At 43.2% G+C, this 19,435-nt stretch overlaps 1 protein-coding gene across 2 annotated transcripts in view; it reads right to left on the bottom strand.

Annotated features, from left to right (window-relative positions):
• Window positions 1-9,425, bottom strand: part of LOC127919136 (NUAK family SNF1-like kinase 1) — a 19,845-nt gene extending 10,420 nt beyond the window's left edge. The window contains exons 1-2 of one of the 2 annotated variants that reach the window (XM_052502550.1): window positions 8,572-9,425; window positions 12-132 (exon numbers count right to left, since the gene is read on the bottom strand). In XM_052502550.1, the coding sequence (XP_052358510.1) occupies window positions 12-132; window positions 8,572-8,880 (430 nt within the window). In that variant the 5' untranslated portion in view covers window positions 8,881-9,425. The remainder of the gene's footprint in view (window positions 1-11; window positions 133-8,571) is intronic. The other variant, XM_052502549.1, reaches the window with a different exon arrangement.
• Window positions 9,426-19,435: the final 10,010 nt, after the last annotated feature.

The following is a 19,435-nucleotide window of genomic DNA, read 5'->3' as shown; positions in this document are numbered from 1 at the left end:
CTCAGACCTACCTTCGTAGATGGAGATGATGTGAGGGTGTTTGAGGGAGGACATGATCTCGATCTCTCTGCGGATGTGAACCATGTCCTGATCATCCTTGATCTTCTCCTTCCTGATGGACTTAATGGCCACCTGGCAGAAGAGAGAGAGAACATCACACCATCACACACTGACGGCAGATCACACACAGGTCACACAACAGAACAGGCGTTTATAATACTCTGTTGAAGACCTGAGACCTGCACCATGCTGCCCCTCTGACCTCACTGACACAGGCGTTTATAATACTCTGTTGAAGACCTGAGACCTGCACCATGCTGCCCTCTCTGACCTCACTGACACAGGCGTTTATAATACTCTGTTGAAGACCTGAGACCTGCACCATGCTGCCCCTCTGACCTCACTGACACAGGGGTTTATAAAACTCTGTTGAGACCTGAGACCTGCACCATGCTGCCCCTCTGACCTCACGTTTATAATACCTCACTGTTTATAATACTCTGAAGACCTGAGACCTGCACCATGCACAGGGGTTTATAATACTCTGTTGAAGACCTGAGACCTGAACCATGCTGCCCCTCTTCACTGACACAGGCGTTTATAATACTCTGTTGAAGACCTGAGACCTGCACCATGCTGCCCCTCTGACCTTACTGACACAGGGCAGGATAAGCCAGAGACAGTTCTACTAAACGCTGAGCTGTTGTATTGATCTGCTCTAATCAGTGATCACTGACTGCAGATGACTTCACACACACAGTTATCTGAGTCCACTGTGAACATGTTGTATTGGAGTGACCCTTGTATTTTGACTGGACCTGATGACATTCACAGACGTTTAAATGTTATCGTCTGTCACGGGAGACAAACAGATGATCAATACTGGATCAATACAACAGCTCAGCGTTTAGTAGAACTGTCTCTGGCTTATCCTGCCCTGTGTCAGTAAGGTCAGAGGGGCAGCATGGTGCAGGTTTCAGGTCTTCAACAGAGTATTATTCTTCATTACCAGTCCATTACCAGTCTCATGGCTCTCCACTGATACAGCGGCTGTAGGAAGAGATGAATTGTTTATCTGTGTGGTATATTCTCACTTATGTGTGGTCATTTCACTTTTATACTTATGTTTATTGTTTCAGGTCTTGTAAGAGTCGTAAAACTTGTCCAGTCCCTTGCGAGAGGAAAGAAATACTATTTTGCTCATAAACTTTTGATTGTTCTAGTTCTCACAATAAAGCTCATAAGCAGTGTCCCGTCCTCTGGTAGTGGAAAATAACCTGGCTGTGTCTCTAACTGGGCCAAGACCCTCAAGAATATCACTCTCTCTCAGAGGAGGAGGAGGAGAGGATGGATGGTGAAGTTTTACCACAACCTTGAAGAGAGAAACTAGGTTTATGGAAGGACACGCAGCCAGCCCACTGGAGACAACAGATGCTAAATGAGGTTAGATACAAATAGATGTTCCATTTTTACACAGCTCAGTGTGTGTGTGTGTGTGTGTGTGTGTGTGTGTGTGTGTGTGTGTGTGTGTGTGTGTGTGTGTGTGTGTGTGTGTGTGTGTGTGTGTGTGTGTGTGTGTGTGTGTGTGTGTGTGTGTGTGTGTGTGTGTGTGTGTGTGTGTGTGTGTGTGTGTGTGTGTGTGTGTGTGTGCCCTCAATGAGGAATCAGGTATTTTGTTGTGTACTGTTGAGGGTACTGGAGGACTGGACTTGGGAACCTCTGCTCTACAGTATCTCAGACAGACCATGCTGGTTCCACACGGCAAACTCATAATGAACACAGTGGGATGACATTAGCCTTGTTAAATGGGACAGGAAATATCCCCATCACAGTGGTTATGTAGACCCTGTCTCTGTGACTGCTTTAAGGTCATTTGCGGGGTTCACCATAGCAGTGGGCTCAATTGAAGGGTTGTGTGTGTGTGTGTGTGCGCACTCAATGAGGAATCAGGTGTTTTTTGTCCGGAGATACAACAGAAACTGTTGAGGGTACTGGAGGACTGGAGTTGGGAACCTCTCCTCTACAGTATCTCAGACAGACCATGCTGGTTCCAGACAGACCATGGGGGGGGTTAAGGCTTAATAGGGAAAATAGAAAGGATTAGGAATACAGGAAGTGGGTTATGAGTCAGCCGACAGGGACAGGAAGTTCCAGTGAGATGTACTTCCTTATTCCCTGCGTCACTCATGGCACCATATCCTCCTTCACTCCTTTTTAGGGAGAAGAGTTTAATCACACCTTTGACAAAATATGTGTCACAAATGGCACCCTATTCCCTATTTAGTGCACTACTTTATACCAGAGCTAGTCAAACGTAGTACACTATATAGGGAATAGGGTGCCATATGGGATGCAGCCAAGTGAAGTGAAATATTCCCCCCTTTCCAGAAGACATAGTGGCAGGCTGGCTGAAGCAGTATCAGAACATTATGTAACACGTCTGATAAGACTCTATTACATCATATGATATTAGTATTGGTAATGTCCTGTATGTGGTACCTTGGATTTACACTTTCCTAACAGAGTGACGTCTGCCTCTAGACTCAACATGGTTTAAAAACAATGGTGCCTTGGATGTATACAAATCATGTGTTATAGTTAAGTGTCCAACTTAAATATTATTAGTGTTTTAAATGGGTTATGAACGGAGTGTAGAATGTTGGTACAGTTGAATATTATTAGTGTTTTAAATGGGTTATGAACGGAGTGTAGAATGTGGGTACAGTTGAATATTATTAGTGTTTTAAATGGGTTATGAACGGAGTGTAGAATGTGGGTACAGTTGAATATTATTAGTGTTTTAAATGGGTTATGAACGGAGTGTAGAATGTGGGTACAGTTGAATATTATTAGTGTTTTAAATGGGTTATGAACGGAGTGTAGAATGTGGGTACAGTTGAATATTATTAGTGTTTTAAATGGGTTATGAACGGAGTGTAGAATGTGGGTACAGTTGAATATTATTAGTGTTTTAAATGGGTTATGAACGGAGTGTAGAATGTGGGTACAGTTGAATATTATTAGTGTTTTAAATGGGTTATGAACGGAGTGTAGAATGTGGGTACAGTTGAATATTATTAGTGTTTTAAATGGGTTATGAACGGAGTGTAGAATGTGGGTACAGTTGAATATTATTAGTGTTTTAAATGGGTTATGAACGGAGTGTAGAATGTGGGTACAGTTGAATATTATTAGTGTTTTAAATGGGTTATGAACGGAGTGTAGAATGTGGGTACAGTTGAATATTATTAGTGTTTTAAATGGGTTATGAACGGAGTGTAGAATGTGGGTACAGTTGAATATTATTAGTGTTTTAAATGGGTTATGAACGGAGTGTAGAATGTGGGTACAGTTGAATATTATTAGTGTTTTAAATGGGTTATGAACGGAGTGTAGAATGTGGGTACAGTTGAATATTATTAGTGTTTTAAATGGGTTATGAACGGAGTGTAGAATGTGGGTACAGTTGAATATTATTAGTGTTTTAAATGGGTTATTAACGGAGTGTAGAATGTGGGTACAGTTGAATATTATTAGTGTTTTAAATGGGTTATGAACGGAGTGTAGAATGTGGGTACAGTTGAATATTATTAGTGTTTTAAATGGGTTATGAACGGAGTGTAGAATGTGGGTACAGTTGAATATTATACGTTAATAAAGGCAATACAGAGAACAGAACTATATTGAATAGGTTCTAAGTCCTTCCTTAATTACAGTCCAAATCTAGTTTCCGTCCCAAATGGCACCCTATTCCCTACATAGTGCACTACTTTGGACCGAAGGGTGCCATTTGGGACGCAGATCTGAACTCATGAATAGTCTATTGTGGTGATAGTGAATGGTGATCCCTGCCTACTGTACAGCTGGGTAGACAGGACGGACACACCCTTACCCCTCCAGCCCAGGGTTATGGATCGTTAGTCACAACCACCATTTGGGCCATACAACAGCTGGCTGACTGGGCTAAGTGGGGGGGCGGGGCGGGGTGTGTGTCTGTTTGTGTGTGAGGGGGTGTGCGTGTTCTTGCGTGCGTGTGTGAGGGGGGTGTGCGTGTTTTTGCGTGTGTGCATGCGTGCACGTTTGTTCATGTGTGCTCTTTAGCCTCGGGCTATAAGAGAAGAAGAAGAGCTGTCACAGATACAGACCAGGGCTTTGTCTGTGGTAGGAACCAGGTGTGTTGGTTTACAAGCAGGCTGTTTGATGAAGAAATTAGGGAAAGGCTATGCCCTGCATCAGTGGAGTGGAAAGGAGGCTCACCATAGCAGGTGCTGCTATTCACAGCATGGTCATTATGAGATAATGGTAAACACAGGGTTGATGAGAATGATGAGAGGAGAGATGCTACTGGGGGGTTTATTGTGATGTACATACCAGACTAACCCAGCGGGAGAGATGCTACTGGGGGGTTTATTGTGATGTACACACCAGACTAACCCTGCTGGAGAGGAGAGATGCTACTGGGGGGTTTATTGTGATGTACACACCAGACTAACCCAGCGGGAGAGATGCTACTGGGGGGTTTATTGTGATGTACACACCAGACTAACCCTGCTGGAGAGAGAGATGCTACTGGGGGGTTTATTGTGATGTACACACCAGACTAACCCAGCTGGAGAGATGCTACTGGTGGGTTTATTGTGATGTACACACCAGACTAACCCAGCTGGAGAGAGATGCTACTGGTGGGTTTATTGTGATGTACACACCAGACTAACCCTGCTGGAGAGGAGAGATGCTACTGGGGGGTTTATTGTGATGTACACACCAGACTAACCCAGCTGGAGAGGAGAGATGCTACTGGGGGTTTATTGTGATGTACACACCAGACTAACCCAGCTGGAGAGATGCTACTGGTGGGTTTATTGTGATGTACACACCAGACTAACCCAGCTGGAGAGGAGAGATGCTACTGGTGGTTTTATTGTGATGTACACACCAGACTAACCCAGCTGGAGAGGAGAGATGCTACTGGGGGTTTATTGTGATGTACACACCAGACTAACCCTTCTGGAGAGGAGAGATGCTACTGGTGGTTTTATTGTGATGTACACACCAGACTAACCCAGCTGGAGAGATGCTACTGGTGGTTTTATTGTGATGTACACACCAGACTAACCCAGCTGGAGAGATGCTACTGGTGGGTTTATTGTGATGTACACACCAGACTAACCCAGCTGGAGAGGAGAGATGCTACTGGGGGTTTATTGTGATGTACACACCAGACTAACCCAGCTGGAGAGATGCTACTGGTGGGTTTATTGTGATGTACACACCAGACTAACCCAGCTGGAGAGGAGGGATGCTACTGGTGGTTTTATTGTGATGCACACACCAGACTAGCCCAGCTTGGAGAGGAGACATGCTACTGGTGGTTTTATTGTGAAGTATACACCAGACTAGCCCAGCTGGTACAACCCCCCTTATCTCTGTCTCTCTCTCCTTAGACCTGTCTCTGAAATACATGTCTATCTATCCAGAGAAGCTGGCACAGAACACAGGCACTTACACACACTCACACAGAGTCCCCTGACAGGTCAACATAGAAGTGTTCCCTTCCTGCCGCTTGGCTGACCCTATCAACCTGCTCCTCTCACTGCTTTCATAACATTACCAGACTAGACCAGGCCAGGGAAAGCTGCATAATTACATAACATTCAATCTAAAGGCTCTCTCAACCCTCCACCATATGACTGTGTCTTATGTCTCTACTGGGGAAAAGGGATCAAGGTGGGTACACAAATGTTCAGTCAGATAGACACAACAGATTAGACACAGCTGGAGACTGCTACTGGTGGTTTTATCATGATGTACACTGACCAGAAGTCCCACTGAATGCTCTTGTATGGTAGACAGCCAGCTGAGACTGAATGCTCTTTATTGTGATGTACACAGCAGCCAGGAGACTGAATACTACTTGTATGGTAGCAGACAGGAGACTGAATGCTCTTGTATGGTAGCAGACAGGAGACTGAATGCTCTTGTATGGTAGACAGCCAGGAGACTGAATGTTCTTGTATGGAGCAGCCAGGAGACTGAATGCTCTGGTATTTATTAGCAGCCAGAGACTGGAATGCTCTTGTTTTATGGTAGCAGAGGAGGAGACTGAATGCTCTTGTATGGTAGCAGCCAGGAGACTGAATGCTCTTGTATGGTAGCAGCCAGGAGACTGAATGCTCTTGTATGGTAGCAGACAGGAGACTGAATACTCTTGTATGGTAGCAGCCAGGAGACTGAATGCTCTTGTATGGTAGCAGCCAGGAGACTGAATGCTCTTGTACGGTAGCAGACAGGAGACTGAATGCTCTTGTATGGTAGCAGCCAGGAGACTGAATGCTCTTGTACGGTAGCAGCCAGGAGACTGAATACTCTTGTACATTAGCAGCCAGGAGACTGAATACTCTTCAATACGGTAGCAGACAGGAGACTGAATGTTCTTGTATGGTAGCAGCCAGGAGACTGAATTATCTTGTATGGTAGCAGCCAGGAGACTGAATGTTCTTGTATGGTAGCAGACAGGAGACTGAATACTCTTGTATGGTAGCAGACAGGAGACTGAATACTCTTGTAAGGTAGCAGACAGGAGACTGAATGCTCTTGTACGGTAGCAGACAGGAGACTGAATACTCTTGTACGGTAGCAGCCAGGAGACTGAATGTTCTTGTACGGTAGCAGACAGGAGACTGAATGCTCTTGTACGGTAGCAGCCAGGAGACTGAATGCTCTTGTACGGTAGCAGACAGGAGACTGAATACTCTTGTACGGTAGCAGCCAGGAGACTGAATACTCTTGTACGGTAGCAGCCAGGAGACTGAATGTTCTTGTACGGTAGCAGCCAGGAGACTGAATGCTCTTGTATGGTAGCAGCCAGGAGACTGAATACTCTTGTATGGTAGCAGCCAGGAGACTGAATGCTCTTGTATGGTAGCAGCCAGGAGACTGAATGCTCTTGTATGGTAGCAGCCAGGAGACTGAATGCTCTTGTATGGTAGCAGCCAGGAGACTGAATGCTCTTGTATGGTAGCAGCCAGGAGACTGAATACTCTTGTATGGTAGCAGCCAGGAGACTGAATGCTCTTGTACGGTAGCAGCCAGGAGACTGAATACTCTTGTATGGTAGCAGCCAGGAGACTGAATACTCTTGTACGGTAGCAGCCAGGAGACTGAATGCTCTTGTATGGTAGCAGCCAGGAGACTGAATACTCTTGTATGGTAGCAGCCAGGAGACTGTACTCAGGAGACTGGTGGTTTTATAGCAGCTAATCTCAATGAGTCACCCCGGCCTAAAAATCCCATCCAGACTTCTGTTTGTATTGTCTGTGTGAGTGTGTGTTCAGTCACTGGCTCATCCTCTCTCTCCCTGTCTAGTAAGCAGGGTGTCCTGAAGCAGGCATGTCTCCAGACCTCTTAGACATGGACAGGGAGGCATTTCTATGCCTGACAGAGCCCCCACACAGACGGGTAATGTTTAGGAGGCTCTGTGGTGACTTCTCTTCCTGGCTATACAGGATAACCAGTGAGAATGTAGCCCCCCCTCCCCCATCTCTCTCTCTCTCTCCACTGTTCATACAGTTTGAAGTCATTAGGTACCTCATCAATACAGCGACCAAGTGAGAAGCTCTCGTCGTGTATGTGTGTATGTATGTATATGGGCTTGTGTTTTGTGTGTGTGTGTGTGTGCACCCCACACGTAACCCCTCCAAGAGCCTCTGCTTCCTTCACACCTCGGTGTTAGTCAGAACGAGGAGACACACACAGCAGACTGTCTACTTTCCTCCTGCATACCTCACACTTGGAAAGTTCTAGTTGCCCAGCCAGGGGGTGACCAGAGGTCAAACAATACCCTCAGTATCTCCCTCCCCCTCCCACTGTCTCTTCACACAGTACAGAGGTTGAGTAACCCACTAGACCTATTTTAGTACTAGTCAACAAAATACCTGAAATATCCCTATAATATAATTCACATGTCATGGCTACAGGGAAGGTGGTTCAAGGTGCATTATTAAATGGATTTGTCAGTTCACCTTCAGTGGGACAAAACTTTAATTTTTACTCGTGCATCTCAGCTCATCAAAACTCACAAGTTAAAGTCAACAGAATTAGACAAGAGACTCATTCTTCTGAGGTCTGGTAACACTGAAAACACATGTTATAGATGGGCCTTTAAAATGGACTAAACATGTACTTTTAAACTGACCTTTGACTCATCTTGTATAAGCAGTGTGACCTCTGAGACAATACAACTGATTTTGTCTCCTGAAGCCACGTGTGTAATTATGGCCATAAACAACATTAAATGGGCTCATTGCTTAATTTAAATTGGAAAGCTGAAATCCCACGTGGTCTCATCTATAATTCAAGGGGTTTCTGATTGCCGCGCCATGAACATGAGTGTTTATGAATATTTATCAAAGAAACAACAACATATCACACTATATTTAGTTACCAGACGCTGCTTTCTGATGTTCTTACATCACGACCTTCATTATAATCGTGTTATTCACTTGTTGTAACACACCAAGTTCCAACTGTCACACACGTTTCATTGGCGGTTAGTCGTTGTCTAAAACTCACCACTTTGCCGGATTGTCTCTCGATGGCTTTCTTCACTTTGCCGTATGTCCCTTTCCCCAGTGTCTCCAGCAGTTCGTAGCGGTGCTTCAGGTTGTGCTTGTGGTGATGTTTCTTCACGCTAGAGTTAGACCATCTCCCGTCATCCAGGATCGAGATGTCACCAAGGTAGTCGACAGGTAAAGGTCTGTCCCCCCAAATCTGCACATCGCTCTGTCCTACCTCAGTCCCTGCGCTGGACGTGGACACATTGGACACGTTAGATGCCGTGGACACATTGGATAGCCGACGAGCTTTTGAAGCCGTTTCCATCAGGATAACTAATAAAGTGTCAATATGCTCAAATCCAAGTGGACCTAAAGACGGCTAACCGCGCTTTAATGTATGTGCCCTTGGAAATACACCTCTAAATACATACAGATATTTGTGTTTTGATGAAAAGTAAATGATTCAATTATTGGAGCAAAATCTCTTATTCCTCAATTGTAAAGACGTTGTTGCTACTGTGCTCCGTTCTCGTCGCTCCCTTATGGTAATCTAGTCGATGCTCTAAATGGTAGCAAAATGAGATCAACCGGGCGTTGTGGAATGGTTGGATACAGCTTGTCATTCGTTCTCTATCGGAACCATGCGTAATTGCTCTCTCCGATGTGGCGCTTGTCTTGAGAGCGACGATCCGCGCCTAGGTCATAGCTGTGGATGCGATGTATTCGAGTGTGACACACAAAGCTGTTCGGGTTTGTACCATTCTCATCGGCTCTCTTTCATACGCCCTCTCTCCCTTTCGCTGTTTCTTTTTGTCAGAGAGAGGTGTAAGGAGCTGGAGCCAGTAGCGGCAGGCGGGGTGGGTGGGGTCTAGAGCCCTACTGTCCGCTTTCCATGATTGCCTTTTGTGTATGTTATTAGAGAGAGAGAGACATGGGCTAAAAGCAAGTATTGTACACTGCGCTGCTTGGCCTGTTGAAAGAACAAGCAAACTTGGAGCAAAAGACAATTTTATAAAAGTATGAATGTCTTACTAGACATGCTCTTGCTTTGATAAAGGGGTATATTAGTCAATTCTCTGTAGATTTCTCGAGTAAATGTATTCCAACCTTGAGATGAGGCGACCTTGGTTTGTTCTATAGCTCTGTAGCAGGCGATGTGTGTAATTACTTAACATTGTGACACTCCTCTTGAACATGGTGTGCCTATGAGTGCTCAGACTACCTAATGGTAAACCAGGACCTCCTGTAGTCCCTCGGGAAATGATTTACACCCACCCACCCAGGAAGGGAATGAGAGAGAGATTAGAAATACAATTTACATTCTCACTTCTCATGTTGTTGTAGCCCACTGATAGGATCCATGTTAGTGTGTGAGATCCACTTGACTGGCCTGCTAGCCTTAGCCAATGTCATTTTGCTATAGTAAGATGTCATACAGACATCTCTTCGGCAGAGGGACACTGATGCACAAACATGGGTTTAGCTTTATTTATTCATTAGTATAGTAGCCTGTATGTATAGAAAGATATGTCCTCCTTTGGAGAGCATTTAAAGGACTAATGCAGACATTTTTATCTTAATATCAAATAATTTCTGGGTTACAATTCAGTACCTTACTGTGATGTTGACCATTTTAAATGAAAACAAATAAGTAGCAACAGCATTTGCTTACCAAACAGTATGTGTCTCACACTGTTGTATTTAGACATTTGCAAGTCAATCTGACAGCCACAACCAACCATAGATATAGAATCCATAGATGGTAGTTCCTATTCAAGTCAATCTGACAGCCACAACCAACCATAGATATAGAATCCATAGATGGTAGTTCCTATTCAAGTCAAACTGACAGCCACAACCAACCATAGATATAGAATATATAGATGGTAGTTCCTATTCAAGTCAATCTGACAGCCACAACCAACCATAGATATAGAATCCATAGATGGTAGTTCCTATTCAAGTCAATCTGACAGCCACAACCAACCATAGATATAGAATCCATAGATGGTAGTTCCTATTCAAGTCAATCTGACAGCCACAACCAACCATAGATATAGAATCCATAGATGGTAGTTCCTATTCAAGTCAATCTGACAGCCACAACCAACCATAGATATAGAATATATAGATGGTAGTTCCTATTCAAGTCAATCTGACAGCCACAACCAACCATAGATATAGAATCCATAGATGGTAGTTCCTATTCAAGTCAATCTGACAGCCACAACCAACCATAGATATAGAATCCATAGATGGTAGTTCCTATTCAAATCAATCTGACAGCCACAACCAACCATAGATATAGAATCCATAGATGGTAGTTCCTATTCAAATCAATCTGACAGCCACAACCAACCATAGATATAGAATCCATAGATGGTAGTTCCTATTCAAATCAATCTGACAGCCACAACCAACCATAGATATAGAATCCATAGATGGTAGTTCCTATTCAAGTCAATCTGACAGCCACAACCAACCATAGATATAGAATCCATAGATGGTAGTTCCTATTCAAGTCAATCTGACAGCCACAACCAACCATAGATATAGAATCCATAGATGGTAGTTCCTATGCAAGTCAATCTGACAGCCACAACCAACCATAGATATAGAATCCATAGATGGTAGTTCCTATTCAAGTCAATCTGACAGCCACAACCAACCATAGATATAGAATCCATAGATGGTAGTTCCTATTCAAGTCAATCTGACAGCCACAACCAACCATAGATGGTAGTTCCTATTCAAGTTAAACTGCCAGCCACAACCAACCATAGATATAGAATCCATAGATGGTAGTTCCTATTCAAGTCAAACTGCCAGCCACAACCAACCATAGATATAGAATCCATAGATGGTAGTTCCTATTCAAGTCAAACTGACAGCCACAACCAACCATAGATATAGAATATATAGATGGTAGTTCCTATTCAAGTCAAACTGACAGCCACAAGCAACCATAGATATAGAATATATAGATGGTAGTTCCTATTCAAGTCAATCTGCCAGCCACAACCAACCATAGATATAGAATATAGATGGTAGTTCCTATTCAAGTCAAACTGTAGTTCCTAGATTCATTCAAGTCAATCTGACAGCCACAACCAACCATAGATATAGAATCCATAGATGGTAGTTCCTATTCAAATCAACAACCAACCATAGATATAGAATCTGATGGTAGTTCATTCAAATCAATCTGCCCACAACCAACCATAGATATAGAATCCATAGATATAGAATCCATAGATGGTAGTTCCTATTCAAGTCAAACTGACAGCCACAACCAACCATAGATATAGAATCCATAGATGGTAGTTCCTATTCAAGTCAATCTGACAGCCACAACCAACCATAGATATAGAATCCACAAAGTCCAACCATAGATATAGAATCCATAGATGGTAGTTCCTATTCAAGTCAAACTGCCAGCCACAACCAACCATAGATATAGAATCCATAGATGGTAGTTCCTATTCAAGTCAAACTGACAGCCACAACCAACCATAGATATAGAATCCATAGATGGTAGTTCCTATTCAAGTCAAACTGACAGCCACAACCAACCATAGATATAGAATCCATAGATGGTAGTTCCTATTCAAGTCAATCTGACAGCCACAACCAACCATAGATATAGAATCCATAGATGGTAGTTCCTATTCAAGTCAAACTGACAGCCACAACCAACCATAGATATAGAATCCATAGATGGTAGTTCCTATTCAAGTCAATCTGACAGCCACAACCAACCATAGATATAGAATCCATAGATGGTAGTTCCTATTCAAGTCAATCTGACAGCCACAACCAACCATAGATATAGAATCCATAGATGGTAGTTCCTATTCAAGTCAATCTGACAGCCACAACCAACCATAGATATAGAATCCATAGATGGTAGTTCCTATTCAAGTCAAACTGACAGCCACAACCAACCATAGATATAGAATCCATAGATGGTAGTTCCTATTCAAGTCAATCTGACAGCCACAACCAACCATAGATATAGAATCCATAGATGGTAGTTCCTATTCAAGTCAAACTGACAGCCACAACCAACCATAGATATAGAATCCATAGATGGTAGTTCCTATTCAAGTCAATCTGACAGCCACAACCAACCATAGATATAGAATCCATAGATGGTAGTTCCTATTCAAGTCAATCTGACAGCCACAACCAACCATAGATATAGAATCCATAGATGGTAGTTCCTATTCAAGTCAATCTGACAGCCACAACCAACCATAGATATAGAATCCATAGATGGTAGTTCCTATTCAAGTCAATCTGACAGCCACAACCAACCATAGATATAGAATCCATAGATGGTAGTTCCTATTCAAATCAATCTGACAGCCACAACCAACCATAGATATAGAATCCATAGATGGTAGTTCCTATTCAAGTCAATCTGACAGCCACAACCAACCATAGATATAGAATCCATAGATGGTAGTTCCTATTCAAGTCAATCTGACAGCCACAACCAACCATAGATATAGAATCCATAGATGGTAGTTCCTATTCAAGTCAAACTGACAGCCACAACCAACCATAGATATAGAATTCATAGATGGTAGTCCCTATTCAAGTCAAACTGCCAGCCATTGCTAGTGTACCCATGAGTTGGGGCGGCAGGGTAGCCTAGTGGTTAGAGCGTTGGACTAGTTACCGAAAGGTTGCAAGTTCGAATCCCCGAGCTTACAAGGTACAAATCTGTCGTTCTGCCCCTGAACAGGCAGTTAACGCACTGTTCCTAGGCCGTCATTGAAAATAAGAATTTGTTCTTAACTGACTTGCCTGGTTAAATAAAGGTCAAATAAAAAAATAAGTCAAATTGACAGGGTCAGAGGTCACAAAACCCTTCTATGGATTATGTCTATGGCCACAACACAACAAGCTGTTTCACACATAGAATAAGGAGCGATAATCAAACCAAAGACGGCAGTGATGATAAGTAGTCAAATAAAGACAGCACTTCTAAAAGCCTATTTCACACCAGTCTGCTGAATCTGTAAGATCAATTTTCTCTCATTTTGAAATCTTCACAAATGAAAATGTGGCACTGACTCGCACACGGGTTGATTTTTCAGCACTGTCTCAATGAAGAGTTTGGCGTTCGACAAACCATGTGTGACGTGGAAGCGCAGCTACAAGCCTGCTGGAGTTAGTGGCAGGAGGACAAGCAATGTCCACTGTCATGGTTACGGATGAAGCCTGAGCTGGAATGTGAAGCGAACTGAAGCTGGTTAGCTTTAGAAAACCCTGAGTTGATTTAGCTTACTTCGTAGTATACCACTCAGATGTTAACCTAATCCTGATTTACAGTCACCTTTGGCCCCACAGTACACACCATCTATTCTATGACATCCCCTTATGGTCAGTCATGTCTGGTTCAGTTTAGCATGGTCCTGTTTAGCTGTAATACAGTGTGTGTCTGTTTCAATGTGTTTGGTAATGGGTAACAGTGTTGATTCATTTAACATTATACCCTCATAGGTCTGTGAAGAATGATTTCAAATGACTAACACGTTTTTACATACAACAGAGATGGTGTGATGGGATCATATCTCAAACAGTGCCATCTAGTGGGGAGAAAGGGGAAGTGTCATCACTGAGTTAATTAGCAGTGCCAATGTCAGAGGAGATGGCACTTGTGACATGACCTGAAAAGTTAATATTTTCCTCTAAAAAGCCTTGGAGAGTGTTGAGACTAGAAACCTCATTCTGTGACCTCTATCTCTCCCTCCAGACCGATGTAAACAAGCTAGGCCCTCCATGTAGACCAGAGAGTAGCAGAGAGCACTGTGGAGAGAAACAGCAGGTTACCAATAGAATAGATCAGAGACCAGAGGAACTTTAATCCTGAAGCATGGAGAGCAGGTCCCTAGGAGAGGTATCATCGTGTCGTCCTCCACCAACTAATAGATGTGAGTCTATGAGTGTGTACTCAGAGTATTGTCCACATCCTGCCTTTTTATTCTCATCTTGTGACTAAATAGATCTTTGTACTAATTATCTGTTTTCTTTCAGTTTTCATCCTGTTTTCCACATGGATCAGTAAGTTAGACTTTCAAGTGACGCTTTCTCTGCACACATCACAGCTTATTTATTTCTCGCCTGTGTGAGTCCGTATATGCGCCGTTAGGGTCCCCTTCTGGCTGAAGCTTTTCCCACAGTCTACACAGCTAAATGATTTCTCTCCTGTGTGAGTCAGTATGTGCCTCCTAAGGTTCCCCTTCTGGGAGAAGCTTTTCCCGCAGTCACCACAGCTAAATTGTTTCTCTCCTGTGTGAGTCAGTATATGCGTGGTTAAGTTTTCCCTGTGTTTGAATCTTTTCCCACAGTCACCACAGCTAAATGATTTCTCTCCTGTGTGAGTCAATTCATGCTTCTTTAGGTTCCCCTTTAAATGGAAGCTTTTCCCACATTCATCACAGCTAAATAATTTCTCTCCTGTGTGAATCTGTATATGTGCGGCTAGGGTTCACTTGCGATTAAAGCTCTTCCCACAGTCGCCACAACAATAAAGTTTCTCCCCTGTGTGAATCCTCATGTGCTTGGACAGATCTACTTTGAATTTGAAGGTCTTGCCACAAACAGGGCAGGTGTTGGGTATCCCACTGTGACAGAGGCAGACTGTGGTGGTCCTCATGAGAGCCAGTTTCATCATAGCGCTTGATGGTTTTTGAGACTCCACTTGAAGAAACATTCAAAGTTCTTAACATTTTCCGTATTGACTGACCTTCATATCTTAAAGTAATGATGGACTGTCGTTTCTCTTTGCTTATTTGAGCTGTTCTTGCCATTATATGGTATTTCACCAAATGGGGCTATCTTCTGTATACCCCCTACCTTGTCACAACACAACTGATTGGCTCAAACGCATTAAGAAGGATAGAAATTCCACAAATTAACTTATAACAAGGCACACCTGTTAATTTAAATGCATTTCAGGTGACTACCTCAGGAAGCTGTTTGAGAGAATGCCAAGAATGTGCAAAGCTGTCATCAAGGCAAAGGGTGGCTCAAATATAAAATATATTTTGATTTGTTCATTAACACTTTTTTGGTTACTACATGATTCCATATGTGTTCTTTCATAGTTTTGATGTCTTCACTATTATTCTACAATGTAGAAAATTGTCAAAATGACGGAAAACCCTTGAATGAGTAGGTGTTCTCAAACATTTGACCAGTAGTGTACATGTTTCAAGCAGACCACCATAGTCCCTGTGCCCAAGAAAGCAAAGGTAGCCTACCTAAATGACTACCGCCTCGTAGTACTCACATCAGTACCCATGAAGTTCTTTGAAAGGCTGGTCATGGCTCACATTAACACCATTATCCCGGAAACCCTAGAACCCCTCCAATTTGCATACAGATCCACAGATGACACAATCTCTATTGCACTCCACACTGCCCTTTCCCAGCTGGACAAAAGGAACACCTATGTGAGAATGCTATTCATTGACTACAGCTCAGCATTCAACACCATAGTGCCCTCAAAGCTCAACACTAAGGTAAGGACCCTGGGACTAAACATCTCCCTCTGCAACTGGATCCTATACTGGATCCTATACTACCCGTAAGTGTAGACAACAACACATCTGCCACGCAGATCCTCAACACTAGGGTCCTTCAGGGGTGCGCGCTTAGTCCTCTCCTGTACTTCCTGTTCACCCATGACTTCGTGGCCAAGCACGACTGCAACACCATCAATACGTTTGCAGACAACACAACAGTCCCCATTAACAACGACGGGGGTGCAGTGGAGTGGGTTGACAGTTTCAAGTTCCTTGGTATCCACATCACCAACAAACTATCATGGTCCAAACACACCAAGACAGTCGTGAAGAGGTCACAACACCTTTTCCCCCTCAGGAGACTGAAAAGATTTGGCATTTATTTTTTTAATTGAACTACGCAAGTCAGTTAAGAACAAATTCTTATTTACAATGCCAGTGGGTTAACTGCCTTGTTCAGGGGCAGAACGACAGATTTTTACCTTGTCAGTTTGGGGATTTGATCTAGCAGCCTTTCGGTTACTGGCCCAACACTCTAACCACGAGGCTACCTCCCGCCCAATGGGTCCCCAGATCCTCAAAAGGTTCTACAGCTGCACCATCAAGAGCATCCTGATCGGTTGCATCACTGCCTGGTATGGCAACTGCTCGGCATCCGACTGTAAGGTGCTACAGAGAGTAGTACGTACGGCCCAGTACATTACTGGGGCCAAGCTTTTTTTCTCTCGTTTTTTACCTTTATTTCACTGGGAAAGTCAGTTAACAACAAATTCTTATTTACAATGACGGCCTACCGGGGAACAGTGGGTTAACTGCCTTGTTCAGGGGCAGAACAGATTTTTACCTTGTCAGCTCAGGGATTCGATCTTGCGACCTTTCGGTTACTAGTTCAATGCTCTAACCACTAGGCTTCCTGCCATCCAGGACCTATATACTAGGTGGAGTCAGAGGAAGACCCAAAGAATTGTAAAAGACTCAAGTCAAGAATGTTCTCTCTGCTACTGCATGGCAAGCGGTACCGGAGCATCAAGTCTAGGTCCAAAAGGCTCCTTAACAGCTTCTACCCCCGAAGCTATACGACTGCTGAACAATTAATCAAATGGCCACCCAGACTATTTACATTGACCCCCCTCCCATTTGTTTTTACACTGCTGCTACCCGCTGTTAATTATCTATGCATAGTCACTTCACCCCTACCTACATATACTAACCTGTACCCCTTGTATTCAGCCTGGTTATTGTTATTTTATTGTGTAACTTTTTATTTATTTTTAACTTTATTTAGTAAATATTTTCTTAACTATTTATTGAACTACATTGTTGGTAAAGGGATTGTAAAGTAAGCATTTCACCACCTTGTTGTATTTGGCGCATGTAACAAAATTTCATTTGTGCAACTAAAATATCAAAACATTTCTTGAGTTATATTAGAGGAAGTGATACTGGCTTTGTTCCTACGGTGTCTCATGGGGACAAACATTAGTAACTGCCACATCAAACCACCAAGACTGGAAATCCCCTCCCCCCATTTTGATAGTGTCTCATCGCTGCAACTCCCCAATGGGCTCGGGAGAGGCGAAGGTGGAGTCACAAGTCCTCCAAAACAAGACCTGCCCAACCACGCTCCTTAATACCCACCAGCTTAACCAGGAAGCCTGCCGCACCAATGTGTTGGAGGAAACACGGTTCAACTGGCGACCGGGGTCAGCCTGCAGGTACCCAGCCTGCCTAAAGGAGTCGCTGGGGCGTGATGAGCCAAGAAAAGCCTCCCCGGCCAATCCTTCCCCTAACCCGGACGACGCTGGGCTAATTGTGCGGCGTCCTATGGGACTCCCAGCCACGGCCGGTTGTGGCACAGCCTGGGAATGAACCCGGGTCTGTAGTAACGCCTCTAGCACTGTGATGCTGCGCCATATCTCCTTAATGAGCAACAGAAAAACATGCGGAATCGGTGCGTTCGGTTGCCCTTTAAAATCAGATTTTAAACCGAACCTCAACCACACTGTTAACCTTTTGCATAGCGCTAACCTTAAATGAGGAGCAAAAATACACCGTGTCTTCAGAAATGACACCCTAAGACTTTTTCCACATGTTGTTGTGTTACAGACTAAATGGTGACTGTGACCGTGCTTACCACAAACACCTGATGTGCTATGTTTGCTGTTTTGTACAGTGCCCTCCTTTACTCTTTATTTTGTAGTGGCATTCGCACAGTAAACATGGTCACAAATCTAGTTCCATGACGGTTCATTTCAAAACAACGAAAAAGTAGTTTGTTCTGAACCATGTCGCGCGCCATTGTTTAAAAAGTCTGGATCGGGGCTCAAACTAAAGATTTAATTTCTGAATTCTTTCATCTTTATGCACCTTCGCCATTTAAAATAAGTGGAATTACGTTTAGACATTTTTACTAATGAAATACTAATGTCTTGAGTCAATAAGTATTCAGATCCTTTGTTATGGCAAAGCCCTAAATAAGTTCAGGAGTAAACATTTGCTTAACAAGTCACATAAGTTGAATGGACTCACTCTGTGTTCAATATATTTTGTTATGACTACGTCATCTCTGTACCCCACACATACAATGATCAGTAAGGCAGTACATTTAAAACACAGATTCAATCACAAAGACCAGGGAGGTTTTCCAATGCCTCGCAAAGAAAGGCACCTACTGGTAGATGGGTAAAATAAAAACAGACATTGAATATCCCTTTAAGCATGGTGAAGATATTAATTACTTTGGATGGTGCATCAATAGATACAGGCGTCCTTTCAAAGTAATTTGCCGGAGAGGAAGGAAACCGCTCAGGGACTACACCATGGGGACTTTAGACAGTTGAGTTTAATGGCTGTGATAGGAGATAACTGAGAATGGATCAACTATATTGTAGTTACTCCACAATACTAACCCAATTGACAGAGAATAAAAGAATATTACAAAACATGTATCCAGCTGTAATCGCTGCCAAAGGAAGGGTGCTGCTGAGGAGTCATTTTCTGTCTGCTCACAGGAATAATAAAGCCCATGGGAGTAATATAATAAGTGGGAAATAAATTACATTGAAATAAGTATATTTTGTTAATGAATCAGGGAGTGATGCAGCACCCCTACCTCCTGCAGTTATGGCGTTTTTTTACAACAATTTCTTCAAAATTCACAAAAAGTGACATTAACTGATGAAGATTCTCAGAGAACAAAACGTATGATATCTCCTAAGCCTGTGTTTACCACAGACCAACACGCCATTCAATTTTCTCCTAGGCTTTTTTTTCAACTAACTATGCCAGAGTTAGTGCCTACAAATATATGACACTACGGTTTCTATCTATGGAGTTTGTCTT

The sequence above is a fragment of the Oncorhynchus keta genome, unplaced genomic scaffold, assembly GCF_023373465.1.
Source record: "Oncorhynchus keta strain PuntledgeMale-10-30-2019 unplaced genomic scaffold, Oket_V2 Un_contig_1585_pilon_pilon, whole genome shotgun sequence".
In the NCBI taxonomy this organism is placed as follows: Eukaryota; Metazoa; Chordata; class Actinopteri; order Salmoniformes; family Salmonidae; genus Oncorhynchus; species Oncorhynchus keta.
This window is presented reverse-complemented; position numbering and strand designations above follow the sequence as displayed.